Below are 22,184 nucleotides of genomic sequence, written 5' to 3'. Positions count from 1 at the left end.
TCCCAGTTCCACTGGCCCTGGCACAAAAAAAAACCCCACAAACAACAAAACTAAACAAAACCAAGCAAAAAAGAACCTGACAACGTCGTCCGTTACACACCAACGACAGACTGAGAAGATACCAGACAGCAACAAGTGCGACAAGTGAGATCAGAGATGTTGAGTTGGAGGGCCTGTGCTTTCACAATACTACAATGCTGCTGTTTGTTAGTGACACAGAGAGAGAGAGAGAGAGGAAGAGAGAGAGAGAGAGAGAGAGAGAGAGAGAGAGAGAGAGAGAGAGAGAGAGAGAGAGAGAGAGAGAGAGAGAGAGCGCTCACTTCAGGAGTGAGTCTGTCCCACTCACAACATTCCACACCCAAACACAAACAAAACAACAGGCCCCATTCTGTCTTACACATCAGAGAGCAAGAAAGAGAGAGAGGGGAGAAGAAGAAGAAGAAGAGAGTCAGAGGGAATGACAGAGACGTCATAGGGTAAAAGAGTGTATCAGTGGGAAGAAAGGAAGACGGGTGGGAGAGAGAGAGAGAGAGATAGAGAGACAGACAGACAAGCGATAAAGAAAAGGCCAACAAACACGGAGAGTTGTGGTGGAGGGGGGGGTGGGGGAGTGTGTCTGCCAACAATGACAGCTTCATGATAAACCGTTCCCATTAAAAGTGCATTATAAAATGGATGTGGTGTAAAATCATATTGATGTTGCATATCGACAGCGGAGGGGGAGGAGGGACAGGCGTCAGGCGACGACGGGGAAAAGAAAAGTTTCTTGTTCTTCTCCGTCATCTAATCTCCTGCCTCCATCGGCACAGGAAACATCTCTTTGCTTGTGAGAGTGTTGTGGGAGGACTGATGACCGAAGTGCTGGTATCACTTCTGAAGGCTCCGCGGGTCACGGCAGGAGAGAGCGCTGCCTGTCTCCCATCTCTCTCTCTCTCTGATGAACACAGTTTATTTGACTGTGCATTGTTGCATGCTATCACGGCTACATGTCAGTCAATACCAGTGGTGTAAAGTAACTAAGTACATTTACTTAAGTACCGGTACTGTACTTAAGTTCAATTTTGAGGTATTTGTACTTTGCTTGAGTATTTACAATTTCCAATACTTTTACTCCACTACATCTCAGAGGCAAATATTGTACTTTTACTCCACTACAATTATTTGAAGAGTTACTAATTACATTTCAGATATAAATTATTACATTATAAAACATACATTAACCACTTCAGCCCTATTTTATACCTAAAATAGCTGATTGTAGAACTGCAGATTTTATACCTAAAATAGCAGATCTACAAGCTCACAACGCGTCGCGACGCGTTGTGAGCTTGTAGATCTGCTATTTTCATTTTTTTTTAAACTTTCTTTACTTTTGGTACGTACATTTTGATGCCAATACTTTTGTACTTTTACTCTAGTACATTTTTAATTCTGGACTTTTACTTGTAACAGAGTATTTCTATATTGCAATATTGGTACTTTCACTTAAGTAAAGAATTTGAGTACTTTTTCCACCACTGGTCAATACTGAAGAGGCAGAATAAGCGACACAAGTCACAGAAAAGAAAGGAAACTTTCCCACCCGTTTCCTCTCTTTTAAATCTCTCTCTCCTTGTGCTCTTGGTTCTCTCTCTCTCTTTCATTAGGGCTATCATTCAGCTAAACTCCTGTAGCCATCCTTTCTTCAGCGCTGTTCTACGACCAGGTGGGCAGCACGGAAACTGCGTGGGCACACGTTGGCATTGAAAAGGCAAGATGAAACCACCAAGGAATGGCTAAAGAAAACCTCCCCCGTACCCAACACACGGTAGTGAATAAAACAAGGAGTATCTGTTGAATCGACAGCACACTCGGACTCCAGTCACCACCAGAGCTAATGCAAATGAGGGCTGTTGTGAGTGTCCGAATGTAGAAGACCACTTGAACACTGCTTTGACATGTGAGGCCACCAGAGGGCAATTGAAAAAGATCAATAGTGCCACTGGAGACAAATATTGAATTAGGCAATCACTAAGCAAGGGAGCAGACGCACAGCTGTCTGGATGCAAGAGATCAGAGGCTGGCTAAAATACAGGTATTGGTCATCATCCCTGGTAGGTCTCACATTGTCAAGACCTACCGTCTTACCTCGTCAATTCCAGTGACGGGAGGAGGGTCTGAATCACATTGTTCTGCCTAGAGAACATTTCAGGTAAGCCTCTGATTGGCTGGGCCTGTAACAGATATCTGTCAATCTTTGTTTTGGCTTGGGTTTGTTAGTTCTAATCGTATATAATCGCTTGGCTACTGAACTGCCAGACTACCCCCAGGGGAGACTTTAGAAGCGCCAGACCTGAAGACGGACGAGTCTACCTGAGTGGGAAGCAGCTCTGACTTGGGACAGTGGATGTATGAAATGGCATGTGATGACCACCACTTAACCCATTAAGTTTTCCTCACCACTTAACTCATTAAGGCCTGAGGGTCCGATTCTACAAAATGTATTTTTTGAAAAAAATAATAATGCTATGTCAGTGGTTCTCAAACCTTTTCATGTAAAGGACCCCCAAAATGTATATGTATTTGGCCGCGGACCCCCATCTTACAATACTTCCAGGGACCCCCAGAAGCAAAGAGTTTTAGTTACATAGTTCATAGTCTGACATGATTGTTCTCTGATAACTACATCACGGCAATTATGTTTCTGCACTCATTTTCGGACAAGAATTTTCCTTTTGGTCCTAAAAAAACGCCGCTTATCAATTAATCGATTGATAAGGAGGTTATCAACTATCAATTAATGAATTAATCGATAATTTGCATCCCTAAGTCTGACCCATGACAAATATTGTGGTCCGAAGCTGATACCGTTTTTTGGGGATTTGATTACAGATATTTTGACTGATAGTGTGTAAAAAAGTGCCAAAATGTTCTAATTTATTTGAAAACGAAAACGAGATGATTAAAGTTTCTATTTGAGAACATTGAACTCACGAGAAGACAATCAAATAAAAATGAACAAAACAAGGTTTTGATAGATAAGAAAATAAACACAAACTTAACTTTATTTAATCTAAAGCAGCACTATGTAACTTTCCTCTTATAATCCGGATTTGAACCCGGATTGTGCTGATTTTTTTTTGCCTGGCTCCAGCTTCTGAAATTGCTACATTCGATAATCGATATATTTAATCAGGTCAGATCCTGTGTCTAGGTGAGACATGTAGAGAAGGAGAAGGTCCGCACAGTCCACACTGTCTTAATGCTCCCAAAAATATGTATTTATTAAGCAGTAAAAACACAACGTTTCGGCCTCAACGGCCTTCATCAGGTAGGTGAGACGTGACCTTTGACACTATCTAAATGTCTCAATAGAAAAGCAGGGAGACAAAATACAACCACCCCAATTGTATAAGTTATATTGTATTAACATATTGTACCATACAGATTGGACAAAATTACATTTTATTCATTAAAAAAAAGTAACATAGTGAGGCTTTATCCACTGAAGCCTTAAAAAATATTTTTAATTTTAAGTAGCGAACTACAAGCTTGCAACGCAAGACGCTGTGAGCTCTGCTATTATCGAACATTTTTTACTTTTGGCTATAATGACATGACCAAAATGGGCCCACCAGGATGAAAGTTGTTACAAATCAGGACGCATCAGCTGCATAATTGCTCATACCGATGTCGTCAAAAAAGTTAAACAATTACAGATATATCGTTCTGGCCAATCTATCGGCGTGGCTCTACACATGAGTAGGGACAACATCATGACCGTCACACCATGATGTCGTTCAAAAAAGGCAGCACAGGCCAAGACAGGTGACACAGTGAAAAACTCCACAGATCCAATTTATCACAGAAGAACTGAAAGGAGCGTTAAGAGGCGAGGTAGGGGGCCTGGAAAGTCAGAGAGAAATAGAACAAAAGATAGCCAGAAAGAGCAATAGAGAAAGAAAGCAGACAGAGGGAGAGATAAAAGGTAGCTTGTTGTTGTGCTAGAGAAAGCCATGTGATACCTAATCTAATGAAAACCTTTTGGATAGGGACTGGCTAGCAAGCGCAGAGACATCACGTTGCATCTGATGCAGAGACAATAAGCCTGGAACTCTCAAATATAGCCAGTGAAACCACTGCAGGAAAAACAACATTTCAAGATTAAATTGTAGTCTCGTTTGCCACAATGCCTCAGGCAGGGAATGGAGAAGTAGTGTATATAGCCCTTTAATCATGCAAATCTGAAGTTTTTCCAAAAATTACACCAACATGTTGACTTTACAACTAGAGGACAAAACACACTGGACCTTGTTTACACAAACATTGCAATGCATACAAAGCACAGAGCCCCACCCTCTCTTGACCACATTTCCATTAAGTTAAGACCAGCATACATCGCCCTGCTCAAACGGTCCAAGCCTGGTCTGAAGGAGATTAAAGTGTGGCCAGAGGGGGCCACATCAGCACTGCAAGACTGTTTTGAATATACAGACCGTCAGCCACCTACAATCAACATGGAGGAATATGCCATCACTCACTGTGACTATCAACAGACAGACTAGCTATGTCACAGTCTCCAAGAAAGACCGATATCACCAGCCTTGCCAACCACTAACCACTGCTGACCAGGAAGGGGCCAACACGCCTGAACAGTTGCAAAGATCATAGCACCTTAAGAGGTAGAACTACCGGCATTTTTCTTGATTAATGCTTATCTTTTTTCTTTTTTGCTATGCTAGTTGTTTACTACTATTAATACTATTATTGCTGCCAGGCCTGAGACAAACTTTTACACTCCTCTACTACACAAGATGTAATAATAAACAAACCTTGAACCAAACACACTGAACAACTTCTATGCATGGTTCAACGCTCACACACATCCCTTGGAGCGAATGCAGCCCTCTTTCCTGACTCTGCCTGCCCTGCACACTGCTGTGGGACGATGCTCTCCAGCTTCAAACCACGCAAGGCTGCAGGGACAGCCAGAGAATGTTGTGGACCAGTTAACCGAGGTCCTCACAAACATTTTCAGCATCTCATCATCTCCCTGAGCTATGCGGTCATCCCAGCGTGCTTCAAGTCCACCACCATCATACCAAGACCCAAGAAGCCCACAATAGCCAGTCTGAAATGACTAATGCCAAAGTGCTTTGAGAGGCTTGTCATTACTTTACTTTTTACTTTATTTGTTTATTAGGACAGGATATTAATGGATATATTAATGGACGTCACATGGACGTAAATACGTCGGATTTAGCAAAGATGCTAATTTAACACTTTGCATACCACTCAAACAGGTCCACCGATGGCGCCATATCTCCTGGAACTTATGTAAGAATGCCGTTCATCGACTTCAGACAGAAACTGAAGGGCAAACTGGACCCATTTTGGGCGGGAACCCCTTCTTGTAACTATACCTTTCAGGTTCCTGTTGCTATGTACAGTATATAGCAACACACATTTTTTGTAATTTTTGTATAAATATTTGAAGTTTTTCAGAAAACTTCGGTCAGGATTTAGAAGGCGTTTTTAGAATCGGCCTCAGGTCTAAATGGGTTACGACACCTCAAACAGTTCGCATTGGGGGATAACACCCCCAGCTCCATCACAGTGAGCACCAGTGCCCCCCACGCCCCCAGGGCTGTCTGCAGTCACCGTTACAAAGTCAGTATTGGTGCAGAAAATGCACCACGGTCTATGGCCACAAGAAGATACCGCAAAGGGTTGCGAGCACAGCCGAGAAAATCATAGACCTACCCTCAATCACGGACATCTACCACTCACACTGCATAAGCAGGGCCTCCAGCATTGTGAGAGAACCCTCCCACCGTTCCCACTGAAACGTCAACCTTCTGCCTTCCAGGGAAAACTTCTGCAGCATCAGGGCTCGCTCCACAAGACTCTTGACAGCTGCAACACTTTCTATCCAAGGCATTCAGGCTAGTCAACTCTCTTAACGTCCCTCCCTCACATCCTCAACACAAGGCCAAAACCCACTCATCCTTGCTGCACCCGCCCCCATGCCTAGGGCTGCCACGATCATGACATTTTACTTTACGATTAATTGTCACATAAACATTTTGCGATTAATGATCTAATTGTGTTTTGGGCGTTGAAATGAACATATGAATACAAATTACATTTCTGTTTGGCTTTTCGGCTTCATAAAACAGAAATTAAACAGGTTAGATATGACAAATAACTGAAATATACAAAGACATTTCGGACATATTTAATGACGCACTGTTGTGCGCTTGTAGATCGGCTATTTCCACTATTTTTGGGGGAGATGTTTGAAAATGTATCTTTTTTTCATCACGCAAACGATTATGACGATTACGCAAAATAGTTATCTCAAATAATTGCTATTAGGCGATGATGTAATAATTGTGACAGGCTTACCCGTGCCCCCCCCCCCCCCCCATGCACAGCGCCACTTTGTCATTCATGTCCATCTGAGGCACACTGTCTCAGATGGAGACAGACAGTACAGACAACTATGGTTGTCGGTACTGTCTGTCCAAATTGCAGTTTGTCCATGCCTTAATCACGATATTATTGTTGTGTGCGCTGACAAATAAAACTAGATCACTTCACTTCAGCGCTGCGCCTGCTGTGCATGGGGAACAGGACAATCTGCCAGCCCCCATTAACTAACCAGCATGAGGCTGTTCCTTGAAGCCGAGGTACACACAAACAGAAAGACAAACAGACAGACAGACAGAGCAATACCGAGAGCAGCCTCCCACACCAAACCCACAATCACACAGACTGTTTTCAACTTGACGCACAACCCAAAAACAAATTGTCCTTGTTTTAAAGCATCAATTGAATAATTGAGCAAGCCTCTTTCCTCTAGTCGTTAAGATGCCACAGGAGAAAGAGAGATGCCACATGAGAGAGAGAAATGAAGAGAGTGTGAGATAGGGAGACGGCAGCAACCGTGCTGATTAATAACGCAGAAGGAGAGATAGTGAGCTGCTAGCGGTGCTGCTGACCGGTGCTGCGGGCGAGGAAGAGGAAGAGAGGTGAAGAATGCGGTTTGGCAGAGGAGCAGAAAGGGCTGCACTGGTCTCGTTAGAAAACCCAGCCTTCTCCTCGGTTCTCCTCACTATACAGACAGAGCCTCGCCAGGCCAGGTGCCAGCTGCTACATGCCAGATTTCAGGCTGGGGCTGGAGTCCTGGGGCTCATCACTGTGGAAGCCTAAACAAATGTGTTTTTGTGTGCTAGGAATGCATGCATGTATACGTACATCTTGATACAGATGAAAGAGAAGATAAGAGAAGATCAAGCATATACAAAATAAACATCAATTTGACACACGCACACACACACACACACACACACTGCTGCTATCTCACAAATCTATGCATTCCATACTGCTGAGCTGAGTGAAACAAACGGAAATATCATCACCCTAGACTAGAGTTCTCTCTCACATAAAGGAACAGTGCGACGCGCTCATGCGCACACCAGGACCATCTGCTTGCACCTGGCCCAAAACGTCACACCTCAGCGCAACACCTTAAGTCTACACAGCTGCATGTGTGCTCATGTAATTGAGTGCCGTCGAGCGCAGGTACAAGCGTCCTGTATTTGCTGTTGGGAGGCCATCACTAAATCTGTCTGCATTGATCCAAGTTAAGAGGAAAAGCATCCAGGGAGAATTTCTCTGCAGGGTCGATGGGTAGAGATTAAAATGGCAGCCAAATGGGAGGGCGCGAGGCACCTCGACTCGACGAAGACAGGGATCGATGGAGAAGCTCAACAGGGGTACAGGGCTCTCTTGCCTTTTAGCGCTGATTACACACACTGCTACATGGTGCTGGGGTGCTTTCAACACACAAACACTATAGCCCTGTGATCAGGAGCTTAGCAATGACTGCGAGCATTACATCAGAAAACGTGAAATCCTCAAACGAGAAGATGATAAGTGACATTCCTTGTGGCGGTTGGAGTTCAAGTAGACACGCGCACTCGGAGCAGATTGAGAGGAAGATGATATAGAGGATGGAATACATCAAATTTGAGATACAGAGAGAAAATGGAGAGAATGATTAAATGAATAGACAATATTATTTGGAGATGGAAGACGAACAGGTGGCCTGGAGGTGGAGGGGGGGGGGGTGATTTTGAGGCGAGAAGAAGAGACATGTCACCCCCTTGTTAGAATAAATAATTTAACGTCCCACTTGTTCCAACAACATTTTAGGAGGAATGTGCTGAAATTAAAAACAGCAATTTATAACTATCAACCGGACTCATTACATTTGTGTAAACTGTCCACTGGATATAAGTCTAATTCAGGAGCAGTGGCGCAGGACGTCAACAAGCTGTGTTTGTGTTTGTTTTTCCTCTGGCGAGGAAAACGAGGGAAAGATAAACTTGTGGCTAACTGCAATAAAAGTAGCGTTTGTTTGGGAAAACGAGACGTGGAACGGGGATGATCACGATAAGCTGATCCAATCGGAGAGCGAGTACAAGGAAGGGGGGGTCAGAGGTCACAGAGTGTTCCATTACCCCAGGGCATTATTCATTATTCACCACTCACCACCAGAGACATGCAGTGGCAGCATGCACAAATGGGCACAGGGGCACACACTGAAAACACACACAGACGCATGCTCACACACACACACGCACACTGAAAGAAAGACACACATGGACAAACAGACACACATGCGCGTGCATGCGCGCCTCCCAGAGCAACTGAGCTATTACAGCAGTGGTGGCGGTACCAGGGGAATGTTCTATTCTCTCAGAATAAAGTCACATGGGCGCAGTAGGAAGTCGGGAGTCAGACCTTGACATACAGTACAACCCCACATACACAATCACTGTTACTACACAACAAACACAGGCAACGGCTTATGCACGTTCATGTACAGAAGCGGGACGACAAAAATGAAATCGGATGCATGGAACACTTCACATACAGCATATACACATACACACTTAACCCATTAAGACCTGGAACGCATCCGTGTAATTTTTTGATTTGAGCTAAAAAAGCATTATTTTACACTTTGGCTATTCAAAAATAGCAGATATACAAGCTCATAGGGCGGCACCGAGTGCCGCCCTATGAGCTTGTAGATCTGCTATTTTCTTAAAAATCGGGAAAATGTGTGCAAATTAATATATTTATATTCTTTTAAAGCGAACATTTTTAACTCAAATCTTTGCTTCTGGGGGTCCCTGGAACAAAAACATTTTGAGATGGGGGTCGGCGGCCAAAGACATATCATTTTGGGGGTCCTTGACATGAAAACGTTTGAGAACCCACCGATATAGAAACATACGTTTTTTTTCCAGAAAACTGTTGGGATTTGGAAGACATTAGCTAAGAATCGCCCTCAGGTCATAATGGGTTAAAGAGTCACACACACCTCCAAATCGTGCCGCTGCCCTGCGTCTGGAAGGTGACACCAGCTCCTTGACGATCTGTAGCACCTGCATGCTCACAGCGAGGTGGCGGGGGAAACGGAACGCAATACCGCAGGGTGGGGGCACCAGCCCACTGTAGCCCTCCTGCCTCCCACAAAGACAACCTCATCCCTCCTTGGGTCTTCCTCCTCCAGCCTCATCACCGAAATCCTCACTCCCTTCTTGTGCCAGGGATCCAGGCACCATGAGGGCTGGCCCCACTCCCAGTGTCGAATCTTGGGGAGCAGACGGTTTGCTCGATGTTCCAGGAGACCAGCAGTACGTATCCAGTGGTGCTGAGTTTAACAAGCAGCGGTATGGTTAGTCCGTTTCCTCACCTGCCTCTCACTCCCTTTCTTCCTCCTATCTGTGGCAGCAGCGGTTGCGTTTCCTTATGGTATCACACATACCTATAGCTGGACTCACACACACTCTCGTGAGCTCCGGTGTCCTCAGGTACTCTTTAGCAATCTCAACACCACTACCAAATGTGTGATAGAGCAAGTGGTAGGGCAGCAAAACAGACGACGAACTGGCAAACGGTTGACATGCTGTGAATTGGTCACAAACACTCACACTTGCACACAAAAAACACAACAGGCTGCTCTTAACTCGACCACTGGAAGCTGCTAAAAGTGGAATGACGTTCGCCGGCGGCGTAGCTCTCAGCCGAGTCTACGCAAAGTGTGAGTGTTTGCGAGCGGCGAATGCCTCTCTGTGCTTGCATGCTCGGCTAGAGTGCTCTCATGCGCTCTTCAACTGGCGTCAGAGAGGAAGTGAGCGGAGGAGTGCCGGTTCTGATGAACACGCGGAAGGTGAGGACGATGGACAGATTGCCTGCGTTTCCGTCTCGTGGCTGCGGCTCACAACATACCTGGCAGTGACGATACGTAGCGGTACACAGAGTCCACAGAGATGCCTCTCTCACACACGCACTCACTCATAGACCACTCGCTGGGCTTAACGCACTCTGCTCAGCTCCGTTCAGCTCTCAGATTCCTCCTTCTGTCTCCCTCTAAGCTCCATCTCCCTCCCTCCCCTCATGCTCTCTCTTCCTGTTCTCTCATCCACACGCTGGTAGGGGGTCTCTATCTCTCTCTCTCTCTCTCCCTCCCCGTCTGTCTCTCCCCGCTACTTGCCTCACTTCGACTAAATTCAAATTAACGAGAGTCCATCCTCATTAAGGGAACGTGTACCCCTCCCTCTCTTTCTCTGTGCCCCTCCTCTCTCTCGCCCCATCTTATTTTTTCTCTCACACCACTATATTGCTTGGTGTTCCATCACAGTGAAGCGTATCAGAGTCGGTTAATACAGAAAAGAGTGAGACATGAGTTGTCTCACCTCACAGCATGTATAGTATTTATGTGTGTGTGTGTGTGTGTGTGTGTGTGTGTGTGTGTGTGTGTGTGTGTGTGTGTGTGTGTGTGTGTGTGTGTGTGTGTGTGTGTGTGTGTGTGTGTGTGTGTGTGTGTGTGTGTGTTTGTCTCTTCCCCTTCTCCAACTCCACCCTCTTTCATTGTTAATGGTCTATCTTGTGTCCTCTGCCATCATCATCATCAATGCATTTCTCAGTCACATACTGTACAACCCTAACACCCACCACAACCTCTTTCCCCACTTCTTTCCAGTGCAACAACCCAGCAGCACATTTGGCAATTTCCATTTGGCGTTTCCCAGTACGGTTTGCAGCTTATTTTTCCCCCTCTGCATTTTAATGCCCTCTCAATTGGCAATCCAGAAGATGTATGGACCTGTGGCTGACCTTGGACAGCAGAGGCTTCAGGGCATACATGTATGAATTCATTAGAACAAATGCTGAATTTATGCTCCGCCGTCTTGACTGTGTCGTGTGCCAAAGATAGCAGATCTACAAGCTCACAATGCGCCACGGATGCAACGCGTTTTGAGCTTGCAGATCGGCTGTTTTTCAGTGTGTGACACACTAAATCTGGAGCTATACTGACACGTCATAACATACGATTGCAAGACGTGTGATCATATGCGGGTGCAGTCACAGATTCAATGGTACGTGATCGGCTTGCACAGTGCACACACACACACGTGTTCACATACATATTATGAACATGGTGTAACATTCACACACACACACACACACACACACACACACACACACACACACACACACACACACACACACACACACACACACACACACACACACACACACACACACACACACACACACACACACACACACACACACACACACACACACACACACTAGTGTGCAGAAGAGGAGCTGTATAATGGGGCAGCACGAGTCAGGTTCATTCTTTATCCTAATGGAGTCTCCCTTGTGCAGGGTTGACATGCACATGCACAGGCTCCTGCACAAAAAAACATTCCTTGGTGCAATAGGCCACGTGGTCTTTCTCTTTGTCTCTCTTTCTCACCGTCATACGAACTGTAGGTGAGCGGGTGCACGCACACACACACACACACACACACACACAGAAATGTCAAGGTAAGTCTGAGGCACTGCAACAGAGGCTTCAATAGCTGCATTGCTGTTAACACAGTGTTTGCCATGATTTAGATTCACTGTCGATTTAGATTCACTGTTGCTAGGTTATATCGGGTGAGTTTGTGTGGCCCGTGACATACTCTTCTTGCAAACATGCTGTACAATGGTTCATGACAATGTCCCATATAGTTCCCACACTACCTTGAACGCTTATTATGACACCAATGAGCGTGCATACCATATTACGTAACATGCGATTTCCAGGGCCTACTCACAGATCAATATCTAATCTTTCATACAATCCTTAGGTGGTTATCCATTCCCAGATTTTGAGAAAGGACTACCGCTCATGTTAAGGCAGAGAATATGCAAGGAAATACCACAGAGAGTATGGGTGAGAGAAATAGTGAGAGAGAGAGAGGGTTAGAGAAAGAGTGATGCGCAGAGACAAAGAGAGGAAGGGCAAAGGGGGAGTGAGAAAAGGAGACTGCAGAGATATGGATTCATTCCTGTCGATGTAACGGAGATGAGGTAGTTATCGATAGAGCCCCCGCCCACCTCTCTCTTATAGTCAAGGCAAGCCGGGTGTGCACACGTCAAATCAATAGGCCCTCCAAGACAGCACCTTAACGCCCTGCGTGATTGAAAATAGACAGATAAGTCTGGCCCAAGTCCCCGGTACATCAACTCTTCGCTATGGCAGTCCAGATAAGGCCTCCACCTATCAGCAATCGTCAAACGGCGGCCCGGGGAAAGCTCAGGAGGCAGTCGATGAGTTCCTGGGAGGACATAATTGATCTTGGGATGTTGGAGAGTTGTAACACTCCACAGGTTAGAATAACACTGTGAGAACTGTGGCGAGCATGGGGTGATAGGATGCCACAGGATGAAATTGGGACAGAAAGTGAGGGGCGGGGGGGCAGAGTAAAGTTAATCGAAAAAAGGTTGAGAAAAACGTGTGAGAGTTTTGTCAGAGACAATGAGCCACAGTGGAGCGTGAGAGAGAATGCGACTATGAAAGTGAGACAAAAAGAGAGACAGTGTTGCGTCTCAAAATAGACAGCACACACAAGGCTTTTCAAAGCCTTATTATCACATGGTCGAAATCAGTCTTGTCCAATTTTGGCTACAGTCGCGAACTCGACATGAATAGAAATCTTTGATGCCTGCCTGTGTGAGCCAGACGGCGACAACTTCAGCTTTTTCATCACACGATTTCACTTCCTCTTTCAAGCCCTCTCTATCTTCCCTGCCAAACGGCGACTATATAACTACTGCACGTCACTGTCCTTCCCCTCTCACGGCTACTTCTCTCTCCCACCAAGCCCTCATCTCTCTGCGAGAGAGTGACAACCCCAATTTTGTAAAACACTCCTCCATTTTCCCAGAACTCTTTCCCCGTTCTCTTGAGGGAGGTTTTGCTTCAGGCCGGCCAGCCAGTAAGAGGGACTGATACACCAAACGAATGACACAGTACACACACATAACAAACTTCACACCAGACAGCCACTCATCTGTTGTCTTAATGGTTGCATTCTGTCGAGACTCTGGAGCCGGTGATTGAATTAGACCGGGTGCTGATGATTGCTCGCCACATTGATTAACCCATTAAGACCGGGCGGGAACGCATCTGTGTAACCACTTTAACCATTATCTTATACTTTGGCTATTCAAAAATAGCAGATCTACAAGCTCGCCGCGCTATGAGCTTGTACAAGCTTGTATAGCTTGTATATCTGCTATTTTTTAATAGTCAAAGCAATCTAAAAATGACAGACAGATGCGTTCCCGGTCTTAATGGGTTAATACTGCCTGCTTGCTGTGGCTCACTGCACCCATGTCCATAGGGTCCCTCTGCTGAATGCCAATGAGATGAACCATACTCGCCACGGGAACATAAACATGGACATGATGCACGGCCACAGATTTTCATCACATCTATGCCTACTCTTACACCGAGAGTGTACAAATGTAACCCCATTTGGGGTCCCAAGACCTGTAACCCCCCCCCCCCCCCCTCCGCCCCAACAATGCCGGCTCTCCTCCCAGCTGTCCCCATGACACCTTTGAGTGTAATCTATATCGATCATGAATATTGTAGGCAGCATGTACTTTTTGTTTCCGAAAAAAGCAGATGAACCCTGGGAGAGGTGGAGCACAACAACACCTACCATCCACAGCTCACACTATTTACTGCGCGTCTTAGTTACCTAAGCCGCGCTACTCCTCCTACACTGAGTTGGCGGTAGCTGGAGGCGAGAAACCAGAATCTTGTGGTCAAAAAGGCGAGGTGTGTTCTACCGACTGAGCAACCCAAATACAATGAATGCAGAGTTTCATTTCGTGATGAAAACAAAACCTCAAAACATGTGTTCTGTCCTGGCATAACTCGGACAGCGTCCAACCATTCGGGCACAAACTTCGTGTGGGAGTCCACACACACACACACAGCGGACATAAAACATACGGATCGTAGCTTTAATTTAACCCATTAAGACCTGGAACGCATCTGTGTCACTTTAGATTTCTTTGGCTATTCAAAAATAGCAGATATACAAGCTCATAGCGCGACACTCGGTGCTATGAGCTTGTAGATCTGCTATTTTTGAAAAATCTTGAAGAAATATGTTTTTGATATATTTTTTTTTTAAACTGTTAGGATTTAGTAAACATTTTAAAGAATCGGCCTCAGGTCTTAAAGGGTTAAAACGAAAGGATTTGACTGTACAGTACATGTCCCAACAGGCCAGCGGCCTTTTCTTGGATACAATGCAGGTAAAAGGGCTTGAGTCAGCGTTATCCGAGGCAAACCATTCTCCAAAAACAGTGTCATCATTGTGGACAAAGCCACTAGGGGATTTTCCAAGCTGCCATCCTCAACTTGCCCTCCTCTCTCTCTCAATCCCTTTCCTCCCTCCTTTCTCCTCTCTCGCCGTCTCTCACTCCTGATCCTCCCTTCTTCCTCTCCCGGCCTGGCGCCTGGCCACAGAGAGCAAGGGAATGGATCGGAGGGGAAAGAAAACAGACTGGAACAACATCACCCCTCTCCCTCACACTTCCTGTTTGGCCCCCACCCTCCCCACCCCCGTGTCATTTCCTGCGTCAAGTGTGTGCAGCTTTTCCAACCAATCAGGCTTCGGCCAGGATTCGGATGTCCTTCGTGCCACGGCCATCGCAAACATACAAAACGCTCTGAAACTTTCCAATGGCACCTTTCCTTGTTTACTCTCCTCACTTCCTCTCACCTCCCTTTCACAAGTGAGCGCCACTGGCCCACTGTCACACTACACTTCCTGCAGTACAATTTAACTCACTTAACCCATTAAGACCTGAAGCCGATTCTACAAATGTCTTCTAAATCCCAGCAGTATTCTGAAAAAACTTATGTTTCTATATCTCAAACTTTTTTTTTGTGGTTATTTTATTTATTTATTTTTATCTCAAAGGAACTAGGAGAAAACGATTTTCAAAAAGTTAATGCTCCATCCACTTCAATGTTAAAATGTAAACGGAGAAAAAAAATTCTCCGTTTGATCCATAATGCCTGTGGTATATGGATCAACAAGCTTGAAATAAGCCTGGCAGTGAATGAGTTAAAAATGATTTGCACACATTTTCACTATTTTTCAAAAATAGCAGATCTACAAGCTCGTAGCGCGGCACTCGGTGCCGCGCTATGAGCTTGTAGATCTGCTATTTTTGAATAGCCAAAGTGTAAAATAATGTTTTTTAGCTCAAATGAAAAAGTGACACAGATGGGTTCCAGGTCTTAATGGGTTAAAAAGTTCAAAGTTCAAAGTGTTTTTACACTTTCACGGTACAATCCTATTTCTACCCTCTCAGAGTTCCATTAAAAAGGTAGGGTAAGTGATATTTTTCTGTTAAAATAAGAATGAAATAGCTCTATATTCGGATTCGCAATCATTGCTACTCTATAGAACAGTCTGTAGAAATGATTATTATTACAGAACATAGTGCTTTAACCGTTTAACAAAAAACCTTTTGTTTTAACCGAAAGATATCACTTTCCCTACCTTTTTAGCACTGAGGATTTTGCTATGTACAGTAACAGTACCTCCCTTTGACAGAGGGAGAAGGGAGGAACCTCTGCTGCAAGCAGCAGAGGTTCAGAGAATGCAGAGATACAGTTCATCATGGAGGCGACACATCAAGAGGGTCAGAGAGAAATAACTGTGATAGAGACTGCATAGCAATAGCACACATAATGTGTGTGTGTGTGTGTGTGCACGCGCTGGAGTTATTTACAAGGCAACAGTAAATTCAACAGCTGGTAAAACAGCAGAGGGCAGGGATAGAGCTATGTTTGTGTGTGTGTGTGTGTGTGTGTGTGTGTGTGTGTGTGTGTGTGTGTGTGTGTGTGTGTGTGTGTGTGTGTGTGTGTGTGTGTGTGTGTGTGTGTGTGTGTGTGTGTGTGTGTGTGTGTGTGTGTGTGTGTGTGTGGACGTTGATGTACAGGGGCTAGGGGTAGGCAGGCAGACAGCAGAATATCTATGACATGCAGCCCCAGTTGACACAGGACCGTACAAAATGGAGCTCTAAAGAAGAAATGCACGACGTATAGCTATATTGCTTGCTTGCAGCCCTGTTTTGGTCCGTGCACATTTTTAGTTTTTGCATTATGGAACCAATGCAATTTGTTGCATAAGACTCCCGTTCAACTAATTGCAATGTGTGCTGTGCTCCTCTTGACCTACTTCAGTCCACCGTCTCCATTCACCTGCAGCAACCTAGTTCATTTAACTCCGATAGGGCAGTGGTTCTCAAACGGTTTATGTCAAATTGATGTATTCGGCTGAAATGTTTTGTGACAGAGACCCCCAGACGAGAAGATTTGTGTTTGTGTAAAAAGTTTCTAAATTATTCGAAATGTTCCAAAACTTCAGATTTTTTTATTTATTTTTTAATAGCAGATGTACAAGCTCACAGAGCGTCACTTTGTGCCACACTGTGAGCTTGTATAGCTTGTATATCTCAAACCCTATACATTGGCAATTCTAAAATAGCCGATATACAAGCTCACAATGCGTTGCATTCTTGAACGAATTGGACAAATCTGGAATATTTTTTGAATACATTTTAACAACACACATTTTGTATGGTGGGCTCTGCTGGCACAACATATTTTCAGATGGGGGTCCGCAGCCAAATTACATATCAATTTGGGGAACCGTGACATGAAAAGGGTTCGAGAACCACTGCTCTATAGCGAGCAGGAAATCTCTTTATTGTGCGTCTTTCTCTCTCATGCTCGCACACACACACACACACCCCGAGTCATGCATCACATGGTCGATAAGGTGCATCTCGCTTGACATGGGTCGATAGGGTGTGTGTCGTTTATCACCGGTTGACAGGTGGTGAGCTGCTTGTCACCGGCTGTAGGAGTCGGCGTGGTGTGTGGTCGCTGCAGGGTAAATAGAATGCTTATTACTAGTCACAGCGCTGGGTGGAATCTCTTACCGAACATGTGGTTTTTCACAGATATTGGTCGTGCAAGAAACCTCGTATCTCCACGTTTCAACTTTTTATGTCGTTCGGTAAATCAATGCCCTAAACCAGTGGTTTTCAACCTTTTTCATGCCAAGGACCCCTAAATTGATATACATTTGGCCGCGGACCCCCATCTGAAAATGTTTTGTGCCAGGGGCCTCCAGAAGCAAAGATTTGAGTAAAAAAAATTTTTGCTTTAAAATATATATATTCAAAGATATATAGAAATATATAGAAATAGCAGATCTACAAGCTTGTATAGAAATAGCAGATCTACAAGCTTGTATAGAAATAGCAGATCTACAAGCTTGTAGCGCGGCACTCGGTGCCACGCTATGAGCTTGTATATCTGCTATTTTTGAATAGCCAAAGCTAAGTGGTTAAAATGATTGTGACGCTATGTTAACTAATTTCTCTGGGGACCCCCTGGTACCCCCCCCCCCCCCCCAAGGACCACTGGTGGTCCCCGGACCACAGGTTGAAAACCACTGCCCTAAACGGGGCCAAAGTAACAAAAATAGCCGATCTGTAAGTCAAGTCTGTCTGTGGGTTTGAAAAATATTGAACCAAAAAAGGCACTAACAAAAGCTTGTGACCGAATAATAACTACATTGGATCCATTGGAACACAGGTTATTTTTTTCCATTTCACTTGTGGACATGGCAAGGTTTTCCACCCAACAGAAACGATATTACAGATGTTTATTAGCGAGCTAAATGTGCTCGCTCTATGGCACATCTGTGCTACGTGCATAGAATTTTTACCTTATGCCTTTACAGCCCTATCAGATGCAGATGGCTGGACAGCAAGAGCTCATGCATGTGTGCATAGATGCAATCTGCATCAACATGCCACTATAATACAGTACTTAATCCCCATGATCCTGGACAGCCACACACACACACACACACGCACAATTCTTAATCTCTCCTCTATTCATAATATACTGTAGTATACTATGTACCCATCTGTCTGAAGTCCAAACATGAGGTATTGATGGAATAAACATGGAGCAAAGAGGATACAGCTCAACTTGGCAGAGCTCACCATGGTAACTAAATACTGGGAGGCCTTCAGAGACGTCGGGTCGTAGAGGGCAGCAACCCAGCTTTGAGTGAGTGCACCATGTGAATGACAACAAGGTCCGGAATCAAATATCAAGGATATTATTACAATATAAAAGTACGATGCAATGATTTTATTAAGACAAAGCACCCCAGTAAAAAAGTATCATCGAGTACTTTTCATTCATCATACAGGTTGTGAAACTAACCAACCACCTCTTGTGCCATTTTACGGTGAGCTGTACCGTACGTACGGTATGTGCCAACTGTACTGTAATGTGAAACAGAGCAGTGAGAGGCAGACTTTTACCGATACGCAGAATTTGATACCAGTTATTTGTTTAAATACCTGACCAATTACTATTAGTACTGCAACAGAATCATGAAACACGGGAAGTGATGTTGAGACTGTCCATTGTGCCACTACGTATGCACATAGGTTTGCCTTGACGTTAACCCATTAAAACCGGTTCAAATCATTTTAGATTTGAACCACTTTAACCATTATTTTATACTTTGGCTATTCAAAAATAGCAGATATACAAGCTCACCGTGCCGCGATATGAGCTTGTAGATCTGCTATTTATGAAAAATCGTGAAAATATGTGCAAATCTTTGAATATACATGTTTTTAAAGCGAACATTTTTAACTCAAATCTTTGCTTCTGGGGGGTCCCTGGAACAAAATATTTTGAGATGGGGGTCGGCGGCCAAATACATATCATTTTGGGGGTCCTTGACATTAAAACGCTCAGCACCACTGATATTATATAGCAACATAAGGTTTTTCTTAGACTGGGGTAGGATGTCAATTTTTGGGACGCACCCTCGGTAGTGTGCCTTTGAACCAGGGGAATGTTTTGGCCTTTTAACACTATAACATCCTCATCAAAGGTGGCCTGCTACAGGGGGATCAAGCCTGAGCTTGCGTCCCATGCCCATTTATTAGTGGCAGACGTCCCACATAGTTAAATCATTCACTGTACGTTCAAGTATCACAGAACGCACGATTAAACATGGAACGCTGAATGCCGAGCTTAAAGCCTCACATAGTTACGGGCACTGACCATAAAACATCCTGTGCCCTATTTAAATCCGTGCACGTGAACGTGTTTGTTCGTTTGAATACTGATGTCATCCTGCTGTAATCACAGTAACAGATACCGGTGCTGCTGGGGTCATCATCACACAGGAACTGGCCCACCCAAACACTGCTAGTGCATGAGAGAGCAAAAAATGCCTCATTGCCAAACACTCCGTGGTCTGCCAATAAGGCGTTAAGAGCTGTCACGATTACAAATTTAAGTTGGCGATTAACTCTTAAACTGCCAGAGTTCTTTTTTTTTTTACCCTCACAGATTGTCTTTTCTAAGCTAAAGTTAAAAAGTTAAAAATGTATAGACAAAATGTTTTTTTTTTGTCCGTTTATTTTTTTACATTGAAGTGAATGGAGCAGCAACTTTTTGGAAAATGTTATCTTCTGGTTCTTTGTGACGAACGGAAAAACGGAAAAACCCCAAAAATAAAAAATAAATTTAGATTTCTTTTTTTTTTTTTTTGCCAAAAACGTTTATAAACGTTTTTGGCAGGCAATGTGTTGTCACTCAAATAATTGTGATTAACGATTTCATTGTGTTTGGCATTGAAATATGGAACATATGAATACATTTTTTTTTCCCGTTTGCCTTTTAGGCTTCGTAATAAAAAATTGCACAGGGCACATATGACAAATAACTTGAATATACAAAGAAATGACTGACATATTTAATAATTGTGTGAAAATATGTTATATAAAAATTGCAGAAATAGCTGATCTACAAGCGTACAATGCGTCACGAATCCCGACGGCCTTTGCTGCACGTCACTCCCCATCTATCTCCCCATTTCCTGTCAGCCTACTGTCCAATCCATAAAAGGCTTATACCAAAATATAATACATCTTAAAAAAAAAGAAATTACGTTTTATTCACTAAAATAAGTTCTGGATTGCAGCTTTAAAATCCAGAGCAGTCGATATGCAGTATATCGTCTCTGTCGATATACTGACATATCTACAAGCTCAAAAAACTCCGCTTCTAGCCGCGCTTCGAACTTGTGGATCTGCTACTTTTGATGCTTTTGTGTGACGTGATGATTAAGAAGGTGTTAATTTACAAAAACAAAACACTAAAAGTTAGCAGATATACAAGCTCATCATAGCGCGGCGCTATGAGCTTGTAGATCTGCCTCTTTTTTTCTGCAAATCTTAAAATATATATTTTAAAGCCAACATTTGTATCTCAAATCTCAAAACATTTTGATATGCATTTGGCCGCGGACACCCCCATCAAAATATGTTGTTCTAGGGACCCCCAGGAGCACAGATCGGAGTTAAAAATGTTCACTTTAAAACATAGATATATATATTCAAAGATTTGAAGGTGAAAAAAAAATGCAGATCTACAAGCTCATATTATATCTGCTATTTTTTAATAGCCAAATAACTCTTAAAATGACACAAGATGCGTTCCCGGTCTAAATGGATTAAGCATCCTCTATCTCCTCTAGCTCTAAAGGTAGCTGGAGTGCGTGTGCACGTACAGTACGTGTGCATGTGATGCCCTGAAGCCCATGCATGCACGGATACATTTCTCTCTACTACCCTGTTTACTGGGAGATGTAATCATAATCCAGCAAGGCTTCCTTCCTGTGAAACCCCCACCCACCCCCCACACACACACACACACACACACACACACACACACACACACACACACACACACACACACACACACACACACACACACACACACACACACACACACACACACACACACACACACACACACACACACACACACACACACACACACACACACACACACACACACACACACACACACACACACACAGCCTCTTGTCATGTCATTGTGAACATGAGGAGGCTCCCAGCATCATTAAAGCTACAGGAAAGAGGAGGGCAAGGGCAGAGAGGGAGGGAATATTCCGGGAGCAGTGTGCATTCCACTGCAAGAGGACCACTGGCAACGAACGCATCACAGCTACACAAACCTTCAGTCTACACACCCAACACACACACACACACGGGGAGGAAAAGTATTACATAAGAAAGCGATGCTTACAGGGTGAGTGAGGGCATGGAGGACGAGGGAGAGGGAGAGAGAGAGAGAATGGAGGGTCAAGAGAGTGGGAAGATAGAGCAGACTTCATTGAAAACAGAAGTGTGGCTTTTGACTCTCTGTAGGAGACTAACTGAGATCAGAGAGACAACGCCACCCAACAGGTCCAGTCAATGCTGGACGGTGTCAGAGTGACCCACCCAGGACACAATCACATTATTATGTTCTGTTGATTTTGACAGCAAATTTTGATTTAGTTTTAGTCATATGAGATGTTTTAGTCTTCGTCTAGTTTCAGTCGACAAAATATCATTATTATGGTCGACTAAATCTACAGTTGATTTAGTCGACTGAAATGTAATTTGGGCGGTGCCTTGATGGCGTCGTAATGGCTGATTTTACATGCTGAAAATAGCCGATCTACAAGCTCACAAAGCGTCGCGCTGAGCTTGTAGATCTGCTATTTTCAGCATGCACACCCTAGCGCAACAAACCATAAAATGACTATTTTACTGTATCTCTTTTCCCACTAGTCTCTCTCTAACATTTTAGTCTAGTTTTTAATTTGTTGACGAAATTGTCAATGTATTTA

At 44.1% G+C, this 22,184-nt stretch overlaps 1 protein-coding gene across 2 annotated transcripts in view; it reads right to left on the bottom strand.

Annotated features, from left to right (window-relative positions):
- The window catches only part of usp6nl (USP6 N-terminal like), a 71,466-nt gene that overhangs the window by 35,970 nt on the left and 13,312 nt on the right, over nt 1-22,184 (bottom strand). Inside the window, exon 1 of one of the 2 annotated variants that reach the window (XM_080421549.1) lies at nt 9,377-10,419. The exons of the other annotated variant lie outside the window; for it this stretch is intronic. Coding sequence (XP_080277675.1) covers nt 9,377-9,446 — 70 coding nt within the window. The 5' untranslated portion in view covers nt 9,447-10,419. Of the gene's footprint in view, nt 1-9,376; nt 10,420-22,184 lie in introns of those variants that run through there. 2 annotated transcript variants of the gene reach the window in all.

This window comes from Gymnoscopelus braueri (genome assembly GCF_963280865.1).
Source record: "Gymnoscopelus braueri genome assembly, chromosome: 23".
In the NCBI taxonomy this organism is placed as follows: Eukaryota; Metazoa; Chordata; class Actinopteri; order Myctophiformes; family Myctophidae; genus Gymnoscopelus; species Gymnoscopelus braueri.
Note: the sequence above shows the minus strand (reverse complement) of the source record. Positions and strands in the feature narration are given on the sequence as shown.